The sequence below is a fragment of the Schistocerca piceifrons genome, chromosome 7 (genome assembly GCF_021461385.2).
Source record: "Schistocerca piceifrons isolate TAMUIC-IGC-003096 chromosome 7, iqSchPice1.1, whole genome shotgun sequence".
Taxonomy (NCBI): domain Eukaryota; kingdom Metazoa; phylum Arthropoda; class Insecta; order Orthoptera; family Acrididae; genus Schistocerca; species Schistocerca piceifrons.
In genome coordinates, this window is record NC_060144.1 from 79,356,764 (window position 1) to 79,377,273 (window position 20,510).

At 45.8% G+C, this 20,510-nt stretch overlaps 1 protein-coding gene across 1 annotated transcript in view; it reads right to left on the reverse strand.

Moving 5' to 3' along the window:
- The window catches only part of LOC124805198 (prothoracicostatic peptide-like), a 603,387-nt gene that overhangs the window by 243,049 nt on the left and 339,828 nt on the right, over nucleotides 1-20,510 (reverse strand). The window contains exon 2 of the mRNA XM_047265694.1: nucleotides 11,001-11,430. Within this exon, the coding sequence (XP_047121650.1) occupies nucleotides 11,001-11,426 (426 nt within the window). The 5' untranslated portion in view covers nucleotides 11,427-11,430. The remainder of the gene's footprint in view (nucleotides 1-11,000; nucleotides 11,431-20,510) is intronic.

Genomic DNA, 20,510 nt, shown 5'->3' on the forward strand with positions numbered 1-20,510 from the left:
TAATTTGAGAACCAAATTCCTGGGAATGTACGTCTGGAGTACAGCATTGTATGGTAGCGAAACATGGATTGAGGGAACAGAAGAGAATCGAATCACTTGAGATGTGGTGCTACAGACGAATGTTGAAAATTACGTGGACTGATAAGGAATGAGGAGGTTCTGCGCAGAATCAGAGAGGAAAGAAATATGTGGAAAACACTGATAAGGAAAAGAGACAGGATGATAGGACATCTGTTAAGACATGAGGGAATGTCTTCCATGGTACTAGAGGGAACTGTAGCAGGCAAAAACTGTTGAGGAAGACAAAGATTGGAATACATCCAGCAAATAGGTGAGGACGTAGGTTGCAAGTGCTACTCTGAGATGAAGGGGTTAGCACAGGAGCGGAATTCTTGGCAGGCCGCATCAAACCTGTCAGAAGACTGATGACAAAAAAAGGTGCAAGGTGGCATACGCAATGTGTAGCAATCTGTTTAGTACATAATTTATAAGTCGTACAATATATCCCGTTGAGCGTCTCAACAGCAGTAGCTGTAGAGTTTGGAGAAACACGTCAGTTACCGTCGCTAGGAGACTAGTGTTTACAGCACGGCCGACAGTGGGCGACTAACAAGGCAGCAGCCATCGGCAGTTGTCACTTTTTCGCGAAACGAAAAGTCGTGTTTCGACTCAGAGGCGGTTTCGACAACAGTTTACACACGGTAGGCCCCCTGAAAGAGAACCATTCACAGGCTGTATGATCAGTTTGTACTGGAAGGGCCAGTTCTGGAAGCGAAGCGACCTCGACCTAAGCCTGTTTGTCTGCCGGAGAGTACTGAAGCGGTACGGTTTGGTCCTTAGAGAAACCCAAGCAAATCTCGCAGAAAGGCCGCAGTGCAACTCGTCATACCCAGATGCTCCGTTCAACGGATTCTTAAAAGTGACCTCCGGATGTACCCATACAAGATGACCCCTGCTCGGCAGCTCATTGCAGAACACAAGCGGCAGAGACTGCTTTTTGCCCGCTGGGCAAAGGATAGGGAATAAACTTGTAACAACGTTTGGTTTTCAAACGAGGCGCATTTTCATTTGCACGATGTGGTTTACAGACACAATGTACGAATTGTAGGCTACAGAAAATCTGCAAGTGCTTCGTGAACGACAACATCACGCAATTTCCAGTCACGCACTTATCAGACCTTTTTTCTTTGAGGAAACTGTTATCTGAGCATGCTCCGCAGTAACTTCTTTCCACAGCTTCTTCCTACAGCGTTCCCCTTCAGTGGTTCATGCACGCTGGAGCAAGGTCACATACTGAAAACATTGCGTTCGATTACTTATACGAGCATGTCGACATTCGGGTCACGCCACTCAGATTTTCATGTCGTTTCAGTGACGAACAATATTGTCCCCCTCTCCCCCTTCCCCTGCCCCCAGTGGTCCAGACCCCAAACAATGTGACTTCTTTCTCTGGGGGTACCCAAAAGGAAACAATTGTCCCAAAACGTCCACATTATTTAATGGAGCTCAGGCGCCTTATTGTTCAAGATTGCAGGGAAATCACGGACGACATGTGCCGTAGGGTTGTCGCAACATCAATGTTCGTTTTCAGGAAGCTGAGAATAAAAATGGTGGACATATTGAGCATGTACTGAGTTATCACAATTCTGTACAGAGTGTCTTCCATGACAGTATACCGGGTGATCAAAAAGTCAGTATAAATTTGAAAACTGAATAAATCACGGAATAATGTAGATAGAGAGGTATAAATTGACACACATGCTTGGAATGACATGGGGTTTTATTAGAACCAAAAAATACAAAAGTTCAAAAAATGTCCGACAGATGGCGCTTCATCTGATCAGAATAGCAATAATTAGCTTAACAAAGTAAGAAAAAGCAAAGATGATGTTCTTTACAGGAATTGCTCAATATGTCCACCATCATTCGACAACAATAGATGTAGCCGAGGAATAATGTTGTGAACAGCACTGTAAAGCATGTCCGGAGTTATGGTGAGGCATTGGCGTCGGATGTTGTCTTTCAGCATCCCTAGAGATGTCGGTCGATCACGATACACTTGCGACTTCAGGTAACCCCAAAGCCAATAATCGCACGGACTGAGGTCTGGGGACCTGGGAGGCCAAGCATGACGAAAGTGGGGGCTGAGCACACGATCATCACCAAACGACGCGCGCAAGAGATCTTTCACGCGTCTAGCAATATGGGGTGGTGCTAATAAAACACCATGTCATTCCAAGCATGTGTGTCAATTTTTACCTCTCTATCTACATTATTCAGTGGTTTATTAAGTTTTCAAATTTATACTGACTTTTTGATTACCCGGTATATTCCTGCGAGTTTATCTTAGCAGTAAAGTGTTTTATTCAAAAACTGGATGGTGACACATTTCGTGCTCCACCCTGTATACAACTATAATACACTTCCTGATACAAAAAGTGAAGCATCCAGAAATGGAGGAAGAAACGTAATAAAACTTCACTGGTTGAAAGAGTATGTGATATTACTTTAGTAATTACAAAATCGATTCTAACTGGAAAAAAACTTAGCAGTATGGTCCCACTTGTCTCTATGACTTCGCACTCCGTCTGGTCTGTACATGTCTCGGACTGTGTTGGAAGAGTGTCGTCATGAGGCTGCTGCATCGTCTCCTGACGCAAGGTGGCCCACATGTGTTGTAACCACTCCTTGATGCAGGATACTGGCATAGCGTTAGAGTTGACGTCAGAGCTGGAATCACACATATTGTACCGCCTATATGTCTGCGGTTCTTGCTGGCCACATTAGTACATCAACGTCGTGCAAACCAGTCATAGAGACACGTGCCATGTGTGGACGAGCTTTGTCCTGTTCAAAAATGGCACCACGATACTATCACATGAGAGATAACACATGAGGACACAATATATCCATGACGTTCCATTGTACCGATTTACCTCAACCACCACCAACCGTAACCTGAAGAAACGCCCTATAGCTGCCATATAATAACGCCAGTAATAACACTGTCGGTCTCATACAAATTTTTGAGGAATGAGACCTTTCTCTAGGTCACTGCCATATTGGACGACAGCGGTCATCCTGGGCAGTGCACAACCGCAGTTCGTCGCTGAAAACAAGGCGACGCCATTCATATGTAGTCCGTGCTACCCGGTCACAGCGCTAGTGCAACCGCAGCTACTTCTGCTGTGATGTTAGCCGCAGCCCACACATAGGTTGGTAATTCCCTAATCCAGCTACTGCTAATATGCAACAAATGGTTGAGACGACACGAAACATTGCAGTGAGTCCACCAATTACTTGTTCTCTCATCGCAGGGGCAGCTGTCAAGGCGTTAGGATGGGCAGTGCCTCTCGGCTTCGCTTTCGACGCCGTCAACCCGCAGCGCATCTATACCTAGCGGGTTGCCGTCAGCACAACCCCTGAGTTCAGGCTGGTTTCCACGGTACCTGGCTCATCGCCCTGAGGGCCTCCCAGTAGCCAGCCAGAGGGCTCAGGAGACAGTAACCGGGTCGCTCCAGACGTACACCTCTAGGTGCATCAGCCCCAACTTCGTAGCCACTAGGAAATCTGTAACCTTTCGCTGCGCAAGTATTACTGCCCGCGCAGAGCCGGCTAGAGTCAGATCTGTCTTTGCCAGCCACCAACTGACGTACTACTACCGTTTGGACACCGCCTCAGATCGGTCGTCGCCTCCGCCACCCAGACGGTAGAGCTGCCGTGACCTGTGTTCCCAGTTTTGGTGTTCTGTGCCATGTGAGATACAAATTTGAATACGTACTTTGTTTTGAAGATAGACTTTTTATCGGTCAAGAGAACGTAATCTACGCTCTCAAGAATCTATTTTCGTTTCGTTGAACAGTTGCTTGTGATGAACCTTTTCTTCACATTACTAAGAAGAATTTCTGGAGCACATTTATTTTCTTTCGTACTGCATCAGAAACAGCAGACTGTTTGTATACAAAGTCTACTTGTTCAAATAAACAAAGTATGTTTATATCTATTGGTGATCTTGTGGAAGTGTTCCGAGTGAGGAATACTTAATGATGTACCTGCTGCACGATACTGCGATCCTCACTTGCGTTTGGTCAGACAAGATCGACTTGGAACCTGCGGACGAACGTGCCTACCGCCACGTTCCCATTCAATCTGCCACTGGGCCACTGGCACGTATGAATGTCGCAAAAATCTTGGTATTGCATGATTCTACCAGCCGAATGAACGGAGACCCACGAATGAAGCCTCTTTGTCTTGTTCTAACATAGTCCACTGTTTATGTTCAGTGTTAAAGTGCAGTAACCACTCATAGATGGTATGTGGCAGCCATAGCAGTGGAGGGTATATTAAGTGTGTCGGTGTGAGAAACCGCCTCAATCGCGGGTGCGACGCCTTTGGCTCATGGGCAACAAAATGGCGGTTGAAATTCAACGCCACGAAGAGCCAGGCAGTTGTCTTCACCCTAAGACTTCTGCCACCAGGGCTTACGCCAGCCGGAATCCTGGGAGAACCTATCCCATGGAGTGGGACGGCGAAATACCTAGGGGTCACCCTAGACCGCAGGCTCACTTGGAAGCATCACATCCGTGATGTCAAAGGGAGAGCAATAGGGCGCCTTCGTGCCCTCTATCCGCTGCTAAACCCGCAGTCGTCATTGCCACCGCAACACGGCATCACGCTTTAGCTAACATTGGTCCGCCCACTGTTAGAGTATGCGGCCGTGGTCTAGGGGGAAAGCCGCAGATGCTCACATTGTGACTCTGCAGCGGATACAGAACCGCGCCCTGAAGACCGCTATGCATCTTCCGAGGCGCTTCTCGACGCGCCAACTCCACGAGGACACCGGGATCCTGACTCTCCGAAAAAGGATTCGCGCCATCGCCAGGGAGTTCTACGAGAAAGCGGGCCACTTCCGCAACCGGCTCATCCGAGGACTGGGCCAACAACCTCATCACAGGCCAACCACGCGATGGCCTGACCTGCTGAGGGATTAAATGTTGGTAATCCCCCATCAGAGTGTGTTTATCTCTTTTTCAGGCTACAACAGCAAGGAAAAATCAACAAGAATGGTAAGATCTATTCTCTCCCCCGTAGGAAGCGCAGGAATGACAAATTTTTGTCTAAACTGTACAATCTAGATCCAAGGACCGGCTCGTCTTTTCAGCATCAGCGTCAGCGGAAGATAGTGCAGTTGTTTTCGTAATGCGGAAATGGAGCGATTTATGTGATGCCAAACGGGCAGGATCATTGGCTTTCAGGCCCAGAGTGGAAGGATTGCCAGTACCGCTACGTTTGAAATCTGTTTGCGTGCTCCCGTGATTAAAGTGTACCATGCACGGCGAAATGGCGCTATCCAAAACTAGCGCTGAGGCAACTGTGGTGCACCAGGAGCCAGAAATGGCAGGGGTGAACAACGGCTGCAGAGACGTTTATCGCCGAATAGATGTGCAACTACTGAGCGACGGACCACCCAGATGAAACAAGCAGCTACCAACAGTGTCTCCTCAACGACCGTTCAGCGAATGTTGCCTCGCATGGCCCTCCGCAGCAGTCGCCTCGTTCATTCATCCATGCCACTGCTTTTCAGTCATGATGAAGGATGGAACTGGCACGCCAGTGTCACAACTGGACGTCCTCTGGATGGTATCAGATGGCCTTTTCAGACGTACCACGTTTTATCCTCCACTGGACTGATGGCAATTGGTGTGATTTTCGTGAAACGTCCGGAAGTAAACACAGTGCAACAATTGTCGGAAACGTCTAGGACAGAGGACAGTCCCTGAGTGATCTCGTAATTTCGGAAGGCATAATGGATCAACAAAAGTATGCATTCATCCATGGAGTCCATGTCCGCCCCTACATGCACTTCGTGGTTCCTCGGCACTATGGCGTTAACCAGCAGAAAAACTCAAGGTGTAACAATGATCACAGTCTATGTTGAAGGTCTAAAGGGCACCATGATGAGTTTACCGTACTCCAGTCGACATGAAATTCCCCGGATTTAAACGCAATCGAGACTCTGTGGCTGTATCCTGATCGGACTGTTCGCGCCACGAATCATCAACCGAGAATCCTGCAGTCGGTGGGCTTCTGTCCCTGTCGGTATCTTCTAGAAGCTGACTGACTCTCTTCGTGGACGTCTCGCAACAGTATGCGCTGCAAAATGAGGCTATTCAAGCTTTCGAGAGTTGATCGCATTAATGTAACTCGACAGTGTGATAATGCTGTCTCACATGGGTACACAGCATGGGTGAGTCTTTCAAGCTGATCCCTTCACGTCTGACGCTCTTCGCGCCCCATATATACCCTACCAGTCCTGATAGACACACTAAAGATGAACACCACTAACGCGCTCTGTCGTCCTATTTGTCACAGAGAATTGCAGCTCTTATCGTTAAAATACCCGACGGTGATGTGTATGTGTACCAAGTTAGAGAGACAGCCAGCCATGTCTTCTGACTGCTTCACTTTTTTTTTGTCAGGTATTAAATTAGAAACCCAGTAAAGCGCTGTGTAGTTGATGATCGTGTCGATGAGCCCCAGCGTAAGTGAAAGTTAGAGCTGCTGGCAAAGCAGCATGTAGCTGAGTAGACAAGGAAAACTGTGTTATCAAAATGGTTCAAATGGCTCTGAGCACTATGGGACTTAACATCTGAGGTCATCAGTCCCCTACAACTTAGAACTACTTAAACCTAACTAACCTAAGGACATCACATACATCCATGCCTGAGGCAGGATTCGAACCTGCGACCGTAGTGGTCGTGCGGTTACAGACTGTAGCGCCTAGAACCGCTCGGCCACACCGGCCGGCCCACTGTTTTATCCAGTGCTATCCTAAATATTATTCAAACTGTACGCTGAGCAACTCGTAAAGGATACCAAGGAGAAATTTGGAAATGGAATTAAAGTTGAGGGCGAAAAAATGAAAGCTTTGAGCTTTGCTAGTGACATTCTAATTCTGTCAGTAATGGCGAAGGATTTGAAAGAGCAGCTGAGTGCCATTGATGTCTTCAGAGCAAGTTAAAACATGATGCTGACTTCTCTCATTAATTAGCACAGTCTTAGCAACTATACAGGTCACTTTGTCCAGTAGAGCCTGATACCTGCACTCGTGTGTGCCTACCTGCAACGTCTGGTTACTTTTTTGAGGGCGAGCAAAAAAATGATTCAAATGGCTCTGAGCACTATGGGACTTAACATCTCAGGTTATCAGTCCCCTAAAACTTAGAACTACTTAAACCTAACTAAGGACATCACACACATCCATGCCCGAGGCAGGATTCGAACCTGCGACCGTAGCAGTCGCGCGGTTCCACAATGGAGCGCCTTGGACCGCTCGGCCACCAGCGGTCGGCTCAGGGCGAGCAGATAGGTTTGAGAGATCAGTGAGTGGACGTATGTCTCAGACTGGCAAGCTCCGCTGTGAGTGCAGCACATAGCGTACGTAGCAGCTATTTAGAATAAATACCTTGTTTCCTCTTTGTCATTTGAATGGAAAAGAGGGGAGGGTAGTGAGTAGTTTGACACTATCTACTCAGGATTAAAGTGTGTGAACACAGGAGCCAGGGGGCTGCAAGTGAACAGTTGTGTGCGGATTAACATCAGGAAAGGCAAAACAATGTAGTCGAATTAAATCAGGTAACGGTGATGGAACTAGCTTCGGAAACGAAACACTAAAAGTTCTGAGTTCTGCAATTTGGGCAGTAAAATAACTGATAATCGCTGACGTAGGGGGGTAAAACTTCTCAAAAGGAGAAATTTATCGTGTAAATATAAGTAGAAGAAAGTCCTTTTTGAAGATATTCGTCCGGTCTAGCCTTGTAAGGGAGTGCAGTGTGGACGATAAGTTGTTCGGATAATGAGAGATCCGAAGCTTTAGAAAACTGGTGATACAAGATGTGCAGTCTTAAAGCATCGACAGCACAGCGACCAGCGCCGCGCCGCGAAACTGCATCAAGAAGGCTCTGACGCACGCACTAATTGAAAGAGCGGGCAGCGCCATACCTTCAAGAAGACAGAGTTCAACGCCCCCTGTCAATGCTGACTTAACCAGCCGCCCATCGCAGGTCGGACCCAGTTTGTTCGCCGCTTTCGACACCATCAGTATTGAGTAATAATGATAACAATGAGGTCCCATACTCCGAGGAGCGTAGGGGACGATGCGGGAGACCCGCACCGCCGTACTAGGCAAGGTCCTAGCGGAAGTGGTTTGCCTTCCTCCGACCGTAATGGGGATGAATGATGAAGATAAAGACGACACAACACCTAGTCATCTCGAGGCAGGATAAATCCATGACCCCGCCGGGAATCGAACCCGTGACCCCGTGCGCTTGAAGCGACAACGCTACCGCAAGACCAAGAGCTGCGGAGGTATTGAGTAATAGTAGCACGTTACTTAGCTTGAGCTCTACGACCAGTGATACTGTGTAAAAGTAACTGCATGTAAGAGGCACAGGAAGCACATCAAGCCCCCTGATAACGAGAAGTTAAGTTATGTCTTTCCTCTTTAGAAATACTGTGTTCTATAAATCTGCAAGTGTTATGTACATATCATTTTGGATTCCTGCCACTGGCCATCGGGACTTCTCTCTTTCCTTGTTTGCGTCGGTGCTGACTCCCACAATAGATGACATAACACGAAAGGAAGTTCAAGATTACTTGGCTAGATAGAGTAACTGATGAGGTACTCCGTCGAATGGGAGACAGCAGACATTTATGGTTCAACTTGACTAAAAGATTTGTTTGGTTGATAGGAGACATCTTTAAGCATTAGGAAATCGTCCGTTTGGTTATCGAAAAGTGTGTGGTGGTGGTGCGGGTGGCGGGTGGGGGCGGGCGGAAGAGGTACGTGTTAAAATGTAGAGAGAGACCAAGGACTGAATACAGTAAGTAGTTTCAAATGGATGTAGATTACAGTCAGAAGTCAAAGTGAAACGTCCCCTTAGAAAAATTAGTGAATTATTGTGCCGGTAAACCCCTTACGTTATTTGATTTTCAAACAGCTGAACAAAACTGAACGTACTCAAACATTACTCTCTTTACTTATTCTGATCAACACTAAACTGACACACAATATTTTTAGCGCAACGCAATCTGACTTTGAATAATCCCTACAAAAGAATGGCCCTGACTATCAATAACCTATACCTTTCATGAATCACTTACCTCACAAAAATCTTCGTTACTCAAACTACTGCAGTACAGCGTGCACCAATACTGCCAGCTGAATAAAATATTCTAACTACTGAAGGCACTAACTACTGATAGACATACTTAGCAAATGAAAGATTTGGATATGGAACAAACAACGTATTTACCTTTATAGTGTTCAAAAGTCGTAATACAGGGTGATTCAAAAAGAATACCACAACTTTAAAAATGTGTATTTAATGAAAGAAACATAATATAACCTTCTGTTATACATCATTACAAAGAGTATTTAAAAAGGTTTTTTTTTTCACTCAAAAACAAGTTCAGATATGTTCAATATGGCCCCCTCCAGACACACGAGCAATATCAACCTGATACTCCAACTCGTTCCACACTCTCTGTAGCATATCAGGCGTAACAGTTTGGATAGCTGCTGTTATTTCTCGTTTCAAATCATCAATGGTGGCTGGGAGAGGTGGCCGAAACACCATATCCTTAACGTACCCCCATAAGAAAAAATCGCAGGGGGTAAGATCAGGGCTTCTTGGAGGCCAGTGATGAAGTGCTCTGTCCAGAACTTTTCCCTTTGCACAAACACCCATTCTCTGTAAACTGTTTATACCAACGTTTAATACACCACCTATCAGGAGGTTTAACACCATACTTCGTTCGAAATGCACGCTGAACAATTGTCGTCGTTTCACTTCTGCCGTACTCAATAACACAAAAAGCTTTCAGTTCAGCGGTCGCCATCTTAGCATCAACTGACGCTGACGCCTAGTCAACAGCGCCTCAAGCGAACACATGTACAACTAAATGAAACTTTATAGCTCCCTTAATTCGCCGACAGATAGTGCTTAGCTCTGCCTTTTGTCGTTGCAGAGTTTTAAATTCCTAAAGTTGTGGTATTCTTTATTAATCACCCTGTATATATATATCAGTTCATGACCTCCAGTCTTACAAATTTACCCTCTCTGATGGACACACGTCCAGATCATCCGCTCTCAAAACTCCGCCATCTCACTCCCCGCAACCACCACTGCTGGCGGCTCACCTCCAACTGCGCAACGCTACGCGCTGTTCACATCCAACTGCCCAACACTACAATAGCGAATATTCCAACAATGCCAACCAGCCGCAGACTGCACACAGCACAGCCAGTGATTTTCATACAGAGCGCTACGTGGCGTTACCAACATAAAAAATTAAACAGCCTGCTTACAAAAGTAGTCCCATACTCAGTAAATGATTGTAGGAGAACAGATGCAGGAATCCTGTATCGCCATTCTAGGCGAGGTACTAGCGGAGGAGGTTTGTTATTTCCTTCCTGAAACGTGTAATGAAGTGTCAAGTTTGTATATGTTTCATGTGACCGACTATAGTAGAGCTTGTACAGTGTAGTGTCGGGGTTGTGTGGTTATGGATGAAGAGGAGGAAGAGGGTGCTACCCAGTGCCAGCACATAGCCTAATTCTTTAAAATAGCACCAAGCTAGCCACCAAGCTGGTCGGATTAACATCCTGAGACACTGCAGACAGATGTGGAATTTCGTTCAAGACACTGGCGCAAACATTTGTCATCAGGAATCTTACCTCCACCACCTCTCCTCCCCTTGCTGGCGAAACACTGGCAGTAAAAATTTTCCACCAGCAGGATTCGCAGTGGCTCATCTATTTGCCCAACCACAATCGTGTGCATTAGCGACCTCAGGTATGGTGGCAGATGTAGGTTACGATAGTAATGTAGACACGAAGAGGCTCATACAGTGTGTTCAGTCAAATCAGCCTTAGGACTACAGACCACGAAAACAGCAGTAATGTGTTATTCCAGAGAGATGTGGCCGGTGTGACTCACCTGCAGGTCCCTCCATCCTCGTTTTCCCCAGCCGGCGTTCAGGTCCTGCCAGGCACGCTTGCCCCAGGCAGAGCCCAGGTCCTGCCAAGCACGCTTCCCCCAACCGGCATTCAGGTCTTGCCACGCGCGCTTGCCCCAGGAGGAGCCCAGGTCTTGCCACGCCCTCTTGCCCCACGAGGATCCCAGGTCTTGCCACGCTCGCTTGCCCCAGCCGGCGTTCAGGTCCTGCCATGCTCGCTTCTCCTCGTCTGACTTGTCTTCGTCGCTGGCTGCTGGAGATGCGGCGGCAGCAGCGGGGGCGGCCGCAGAGACGGTGTCGGCGGCGGGGGCCTGGGGGGCAGCGAGGGAGCAGCTGGCAAATGCTGCGAGCAGCGCCAGCAGCAGCAGGCTGGCGGTGGCCGCGCGGGGGCGGAGGCCGTGGCGCATCCTGCTGCAACACACCAGATTGGGACGTTCAGTATACACTGTCAGGGTCCAAGAAAGGCCCACAACCAGGGCCAGTTTAAGGCCTAATCGAGGCAAGCATGCATTTGGTGCACCAAGCAGAGGGTGGGAGGGGGGGTGGGCGTCAAAGGTACCCAACTACAAAATTCATACTCTGCTGGAAGAAAAGCCCTCAAGAATTGCTCTTCAAACACACTAAAGGGGAGTATCCCAAATTTTACAGCAGAGTACTGCGTGGAGTACGGGAGCAGTTCCAAGACGATGGCTGTTTGTATCAATATGACAATACGCCGTGTCATATGGCAATGGTTTGTGGACAGTAACATTCCTGAAATGGACTGGCCTCTCAGAGTACAGACATGAACCCAATGAAACACTTGGCGATGAATCAAGACCCCGACGTCGCTGCAGGACCAACGACCAACATCACTACCCTCCATGAGTCTCTATATGCCCTCGAAAACAGTGAACGTTCTGTGACCTTCATTTGGGCCTCAGGACGTGTCGGGATACAGGACAATGAGCTTGCTGACCGCCTGGCCAAACAGGTTACCAGTAAACAAGTTCTGGAGATTGGCCTGCCGGAGACCTATTTGCGATCGGTCTTCCGCCTCAAAGTTTTCACGATCTGGGATACTGAGTGGCACACCCTCTATACACCAAATAAACTCCGTGTTATAAAGGAGACAACAAATGTGTGGCGGTCATCCATGCGAGCCACTGATAGGGAATCTGTGGTCCTTTGGCGGCTACGCATCGGCCATGTTTGGCTAACACACGGTCGCCACCTCCGTCGCAGGGAACCACCTCGGTTTCACTGTTGCTCCCCTATGACTGTCGTCCATGTCTTGTTGGACTGCCCAATTTTAGCCGCTCTGCGGCGGAATATTAACCTTCCGAGCACCCTGCCTACGATGCTGGGTAGATTTAGTTTTATGCTTTATTCGTAAGGTTTTTTTTTATCATACCATCTAAGGGTGGGAGTCTGGCCTTCTCTCCGAGGAATCCTCCTCCCTCTGATTTCAGTCTCTATCATCATTTCTCTGCATTTTGTTTGCCTTGTTGTTCGTCTTTTCCCTATGTGTGTTTATCTCGCCTTGTCTTTTTGGGCTGGACATTCTGTTGTGTACTTTCTCCCCATTTTTCTTCCTTTCTTTCGTTTTCTGTTTCGGTGTGGTTCCCCATTCCTTTTATCCCGTTTTACCTCCCCAAATTAAATTTGGGTCTTGTTTTACCTTGAGTCTTGCTTCCCTCAGGAAAAAGGGACTGATGACCCTGTAGTTTACTCTCATGATATCACAAGCCAACCAACCAATCTCTGGTTTCGGTTGTTGAAGAGGAATGGACTGCCATTCCTCCAAAGACATTCGGACACCTCACTGAAAGGGTCCCCAGCAGTGTTCAAGCCATCACAAGTGTAACTGTGTAAAGTGTATGACTTTTAACTTCCCTGTTGAAGATCGTGGTATTATAATCGTCGGAAACAGAGTTCTGGCCCAACCATATTTTCTCTTCGACGATGTATCAGTAGAGAAGCATTGTGCAGTCCGGCTGTGGCCAACATGCTTTTGGAACATGTTAAGGAACAAAACATAACAGCCCTCTGGAATGTGATGTGTTTCTTATGCTGCAGATGCAGTATGCTCATTATGGTGACATTGTAGACAGAAGCTGGAGGAATTCATTGCATATCACAGTCCAATACATCTTGAGGCGAACTTCATCAAGGAGGAAAGATAGGTTACGCTCTCCACGAGTGACACATGATCATGCAGTATGGACCAGGAATGTGAGATAGCGATGAGAACAGGATGAGGAGTCCTTGAGCGACGCAGGTAGCGAGGAATACCATATCGGATTTGGTGTCAAGATGCACAGCTCCCAGTACTGATAGGTAATGCGTGAGTGATTAGGAAACAAATCTGACATTAAAATAAATGAAAAACAAATGTTTGCTTTTGTTCTACAATATTACTTTTATCGTTAACCGGTTTTCGGCTTACTAGTCCATCTTCAGATATTTACTGAGTATTGTCACCAAAGAAGCTAAATGTTAGCAGTCAACATTGGAAGAGAAGTAACACATCTAGACTGAAGTAGAAACATACAGTAAGTAACATCTTTGCAATGAAAAAGTAAAAACTGAACAGTACATAAATAACAGTGGAGTAGACAGGAAAACCTTTAGCACAAAAGAGGAAGAGCATGCCTACATAACATTTTCTGTTAATAAACAAAACTAATAAAGTAAAATAAAATTAGTGCTAGACAAGGCTGCATCAGGAGGTAGGAAACATACACAACCAATTAAAGAGACAGTTATCAATGTAACTACAGAATACATAAGGAGCTTAAGCAATATCAGTAAGATAAACAGAAATAAACAAATTTATGAAATGGAGGTGTTTGAGGAAACCTACAGTTTGAGAGTGTGGTGGTACTGCATATTAACATTAACATTATAATCAAAGCAGTGGTTGTGTAACAGTTTTCATTAAATAAATGAGCAAAGTAAAATATGAACAGTAGTTGATGAAACAACTACAAGGGGTGTTCAAATGGCTCTGAGCACTATGGGACTCAACTGCTGTGGTCATAAGTCCCCTAGAACTTAGAACTACTTAAACCTAACTAACCTAAGGACATCACACACATCCATGCCCGAGGCAGGATTCGAACCTGCGACCGTAGCGGTCGTGCGGTTCCAGACTGTAGCGCCTGTAACCGCTCGGCCACTCCGGCCGGCCGACAAGGGGTGTTAAAGATGGACAGTAATACAAGTACCAGTTAAAAGAAAGCCTTAACTATTGAAACTACAGACTATGTGGAATACGAAGACAACTTCAACAAAACAAAACAACTTAATGAATACAGAAAAATGGGAATATGTTGGAAGAGAGAGTGTGGGAAGTAATGAAACGACTAAAACGATCACACAATCCCAACTGCGGACTGCCTGTCTAACAGTATCCAGGCACACACACACAAAAAAAGTGTTTTCACTATTTCATATAATGAAATCTTGAGTTGTCGGGAGTTCTGCAAGATATCAGCGTCGTTCTTGCACGATATTTGGTCGGCGTAACTCGCTCTCTTCTTCAGGTGCTACCCGAGAAAGATATAATTACTAACCGAGTTTAAAAATTTAAAATGCGTTCATAACCTACTAATTAATCTTACGTTCAAGCCTCACCACAGCAAGTCAAGTATCAAAGCAAGAAAATGTGCGTATGTCTTGACGCAGTGTAATTTACGGTACGTAAATTACGCTGACTATTTAAGAATGAGGGGACATAGCGATTTCAAACAAACTTTAAACATAAAATCAAACCCCGACTAAACTTTTACGTACTCGTGTTGATATGGTAAAACTTGAGCATCAAGTGAGGTTGGTGATGGCTTTCCAAAACATACAGAAATCCGACATCAGTATGTTCCGATGTTGGCGCTGTCTTTACCAGGTATCTGTCTACAGAACACTTAGAAACTCCGTGAATACTATTAGCCAGCCATTCCACTACGACCACGAAACGTCATTTGCATGTTATCTAATTACTGACCACCCCTACAACGGGCTTGGCAGTCTTGTTGAACGGAAGGGATAGTGTCTCGAAAAGAGGTTTCTTTACTTTTCCTACCATCAAGACTAAAATAAACATTAACAGGTAAAAGGGTTAACACTTTTTTGGTTCCCCAGTTTTGCTTTTCTTTTCAAAAAATGGTTCAAATGGCTCTAAGCACTATGGGACTTAACATCTAAGTTCAACAGTCCTCTAGACTTAGAACTACTTAAGCCTAACTAACCTGGGGACATCACACACATCCATTTCCCGAGGCAGGATTCGAACCTGCGACCGTAGTAGCTGCGCTGTTCCGGACTGAAGCGCCTAGCACCACTCGGCCACAGCGGCCGGCTGCTTTTATTCTTTTTCATTAGTCTGTGGGTGAGTGATTTGAAACTAATAAAACCAACACAGTTACGGTTTTGTACCTTCAATCACGAAAGTTTTACGTGCTTAACGTCCAATAGTTAATACTTTAACTCATTTGTAAAGTAGTGAGATGTTTGAAGCTGTTTTATAAATTTAATTTTATCCATATTTTGGAGCTTCAAATGTTTGTATGCAAATGTGTCTCTTGAGTGAAGTGATATACATGAACAGGATGGAGAGAAGGATGTATGACGGTGTTAAAAAGTTAAAAACCCTTTTCTTCGATTATGAAGTAAGCTTACACCGTTCATTTTTCCGCTATTTCGCACACCTTTTCTGCATTTGACTTACGAAATTCATAACCTAACATCAAACCTTTTCTTGACAGGAATATATTTTTCACCTCATTCAAGAGCAAAAATAAATCACGTGTTAAGACAAGTCACACGTGATGACGGACCTGAAAGGTCTGAAATGCATACTTCCAGTATATGTTTTATAAATGGTAGTCCGATTCGTTAAAGAAACAGCGGTTTTGAATTGCTGGTCGTCTGTAAACTATGATCATTCTGAATATGAATTTAATATGGTCTGATTGTCCTGATGAGCTGTAATAGTTGCGCGCTGAACGTGAAATCTTCGCGGCACCCTCTGTGACGGCACCCCGGAGTGGCACCGCGTGACGTCACGGCATCCGCTGGTAGCCTGCGCCACTCCACTGCGCGCCATCAACATTTATGAGAACGCGCATGAATTTCTGCAACGGCGAGTGTGTGCCACGTGAGCTGCGCAAAACGGCTGCCCGTGCTGGCTACTTATCATCTCCAGCGCCTTTGCCGAAAGAAGCTCACTCACCGGCGATGACCTTCCACGTGAGGCAGGCAAGCAAACACTCAACAACGCCTGCAACACCACATAGGAGAGTGGCTGCTTTACGTATCCCAAGCACACCGTCAACTTTGTTTAGAAGATACCGGGGTAAATTCAAAACTGAACGTTTCTATAGGTATCGTGATGCCACGCTCTCCAGTGTTGGGACGGCCGGTGTGGCGGGCGGTTCTAGGCGCTTCAGTCTGGAACCACGCGATCGCTACGGTCTCAGGTTCGAATCCTGCCTCGAGCATGGAAGTGTGTGATGTCTTTAGGTTAGTTAGGTTTAAGTAGTTCTAAGTTCTTAGGGACTGATGACCTCAGATGTTAAGTCCCATAGTGCTCAGAGCCATTTGAATGATTTCTCCAGAGTTGGCAAAGAATTATCGCCAAACCAGAAGTCTGTTAATCGGAGATAAACAAGCCATGAGGCTAGAAGTAATATTCCTACATGAAGTAGTTAATTTTGCTTACATTTTAATTGTTGTTGTTGTTGTCTTCAGTCCTAAGACTGGTTTGATGTAGCTGTCCATGCTACTCTATCCTGTGCAAGTTTCTTCATCTCCCAGTACTTACTGCAACCTACATCCTTCTGAATCTGCTTAGTGTATTCATCTCTTGGTCTCGCTCTACGATTTTTACCCTCCACGCTGCCCTCCAATACTAAATTGGTGATCCCTTGATGCCTCAGAACATCTCCTACCAACCGGTCCCTTCTTCTAGTCAAGTTGTGCCACAAACTCCTCTTCTCCCCAATTCTATTCAATACCTCCTCATTAGTTATGTGATCTACCCATCTAACCTTAAGCATTCTTCTGTAGCACCACATTTCGAAAGATTCTATTCTCTTCTTGTCCAAACTATTTATCGTCCACGTTTCAGTTCCATACATGGCTACACTCCATACAAATACTTTCAGAAACGACTTCCTGACACTTAAATCTGTACTCGATGTTAACAAACTTCTCTTCTTCAGAAACGCTTTCCTAGTCATTGCCAGTCTCCATTTTATATCCTCTCTACTTCGACCATCATCAGTTATTTTGCTCCCCAAATAGCAAAACTCCTTTACTATTTTAAGTGTCTCATTTCCTAATCTAATTCCCTCAGCATCACCCGACTTAATTCGACTACATTCCATTATCGTCCTTTTGCTTTTGTTGATGTTCATCTTATATCCTCCTTTCAAGACACTGTCCATTCCGTTCAACAGCTCTTCCAAGTCCTTTGCTGTCTCTGGCAGAATTACAATGTCATCGGCGAACCTCAACGTTTTTATTTCTTCTCCGTGGACTTTAATACCTACTCCGAATTTTTCTTTTGTTTCCTTTACTGCTTGCTCAATATACAGATTCAATAACATCGGGGAGAGGCTACAACTCTGTCTCACTCCCTTCCCAACCGCTGCTTCCCTTTCATGCCCCTCGACTCTTATAACTGCCACCTGGTTTCTGTACAAATTGTAAATAGCCTTTCGCTCCCTGTATTTTACCCCTGCCACCTTTAGAATTTGAAAGAGAGTATTCCAGTCAACATTGTCAAAAGCTTTCTCTAAGTCTACAAATGCTAGAAATGTAGGTTTGCCTTTCCTTAATCTTTCTTCTAAGATAAGTCGTAGAGTCAGTATTGCCTCACGTGTTCCAACATTTCTACGGAATCCGAACTGATCTTCCCCGAGGTCGGTTTCTACTAGTTTTTCCATTCGTCTGACATTTTAATTCGTGATTTCAAATGCGTTACGAAGGCGGACGAGAGGTACCAAGCAGAGGGCAATTACGACCCCATGTAGAGGAATTATCCATAATTTTTTTTTTATTTGTCGTAATTGAAATTATTTAAGAATGTTAGTAATTTTCTCTAAGATGACGCTTTGCGTAGTGAGGGAGCACTTCATTTTAAGTTTGAACGATCCTTTACTCTCGAATCCACACAACATACGCCAGACAAGCGGTTCTGCTACTTAGAAGATGATGGCAACCTAATGCAACTAAGTAGACGGCCCAAAACTGTGAAAACGAGCACAGTTAGGTAGGAAGTAAAAAGCAGAATCCCTCGCACAGTAGCTCGTTATCTTCGAACCCTGTGGTTTTAAATAACCACAACAAGAGCTTGACCTCACTGGGACTCGAGTTGTACTGCAGTCAGAACGTATATCAGTGGCGGATACAGTCACTCTTCAGACCACATGGTCCTACAGTTTAGGCGCCTTGCTGCAGTAGACTAATGAACTTGCAGAGAGGCGGCGCACTGCGCGTGCGTCAGATTTGGGACGAACCCTAGTAAAGCCTCCATGAAAGTGGCCCGTCATCACGTTTGTCTGTCTGAATGGACTCATGATCACACAAACGCCCAAAAATGGCTGTGTGACATGGTTGGTGTCCGTGAGGGAACTTGTTTTGGTATAGCCTTGCTGCCTCTCGACCATTTCCATCCGATTGGCCGTACACAAACACCATCTCCTCTTGTTCTCGACGTGAATATCGGACCCTTCTGCTGCTTACAGTACGCTGCGTCAGTCGCACAGCCTGCAACTCAAACGAACACAAGGCACAGGATCAGAGGATCTTTCAGTTCTCAGCGCCATCTACCGTAGCAACGATGCATTTCCCCAATTTCGAGTCAGGAATCCGTCCCTGCAGTACGTCCGTTTAATTTATCTTCACCCTATAGAGTTTATGGAAAGTGTCAGAGATAGGGATACAAAGAGTGCAAGCAATCAGTAATGTAAGCTGGAATGAGATTTTCACTATGCAGCGAAGTGTGCGCTGATATGAAACTTCCTGGCAGATTAAAACTGTGTGCCGGACCGAGACTCGAACTCGGGACCTTTGCCTTTGCGGGCAAGTGCTCTACCAACTGAGCTACCCAAGCACGACTGACGCCCCGTCCTCACAGCTTTACTTCTGCCAGTACCACGTCCCCTACCTTCCAAACTTTATAGAAGCTCTTCTGCGAACATTGCAGAACTAGCACTCCTGGAAGAAAGTATACTGCGGTGACATGGCTTAGCCACAGACTAGGGGATGTTTCCAGAATGAGATTTTCACTTTGCAGCTGAGTGTGCGCTGATGTGAAACTTCCTGGCAGATTAAAACTGTGTGCCGGACCGAGATTCCAACTCGGGACCTTTGCCTTTCGCGGACAAGTGCTCTACCAACCGAGCTACCCAAGCACAACTCACGACCCGTTCTCACAGCTTCAATTCTGCCAGTACCTCGTCTGAAAGGTTCGCAGGAGAGATTCTGTGTAGTTTGAAAGGTAGGACACGAGGTACTGGCAAAACTGAAGCTTTGAGGACGGGTCGGGAGTCGTGCTTGGGTAGCTCGGTTGGTAGAGCACTTGCCCGTGAAAGGCAAACGTCCCGACTTCGAGTCTCGGTCCGGCACACAATTTCAGTCTGTCAGGAAGTCTCATATAAGCGCACACTCCGCTGAAGAGTGAAAATCTCATTCTGGAAACATCCCCTAGGCAGAGACTAAGCCATGCCTGCGCAATATCTTTTCTTCCAGGAGTGCTAGTTCTGTAAGGTTCGCAGAAAAGCTTCTGTGAAGTTTGAAAGGTAGGAGACGAGGTACTGGCAAAACTGAAGCTGTGAGGACGGGTCGGGAGTCGTGCTTGGGTAGCTCGGTTGGTAGAGCACTTGCCCGTGAAAGGCAAACGTCCCGAGTTCGAGTCTCGGTCCGGCACACAGTTTTAATCTGTCAGGAAGTTTCAGTAATATAAGCTGTCTGGTTTCATGTCCAACTGATGCGGACAGAGCATTATGGAGTCCATTCTGTTGAATGTCCTGGAAAACACACCTCGCCTTTAGCGACCTGCTATCCAAGACGACCTCCCACCCACTAAATCAAATGCATACATACAACAATCTAAAAATTTCCGAACTTAAGACGAAAGCAATGGCCATTCAAAGCAAATATGCAATACGGTGGAAAATAATAATTAACATTATAAATATTTTGGCTGAGGCGCGACTTATGACTATGATAATGAAATGGATGAAAATTTCAAACAGTATGTAGCACAATAAACAGAACACTTACCTACATAATCAGAACAGATACTCAAATCAAACTTTATGAAATTATGACGATACATTTACTGCTCTATGGGAGCGAAGGTTGGTTAACTGATAAAGAAAGGTGACAGTAAAATACACTCACGTTCAGAAAAAAGACAGAACACTGAACGACTAGAGATAGGCCGTTCATATTCACACGACCTGGACATTAGTATTTCCTGCAGAAATGATTAGCATTTGAAC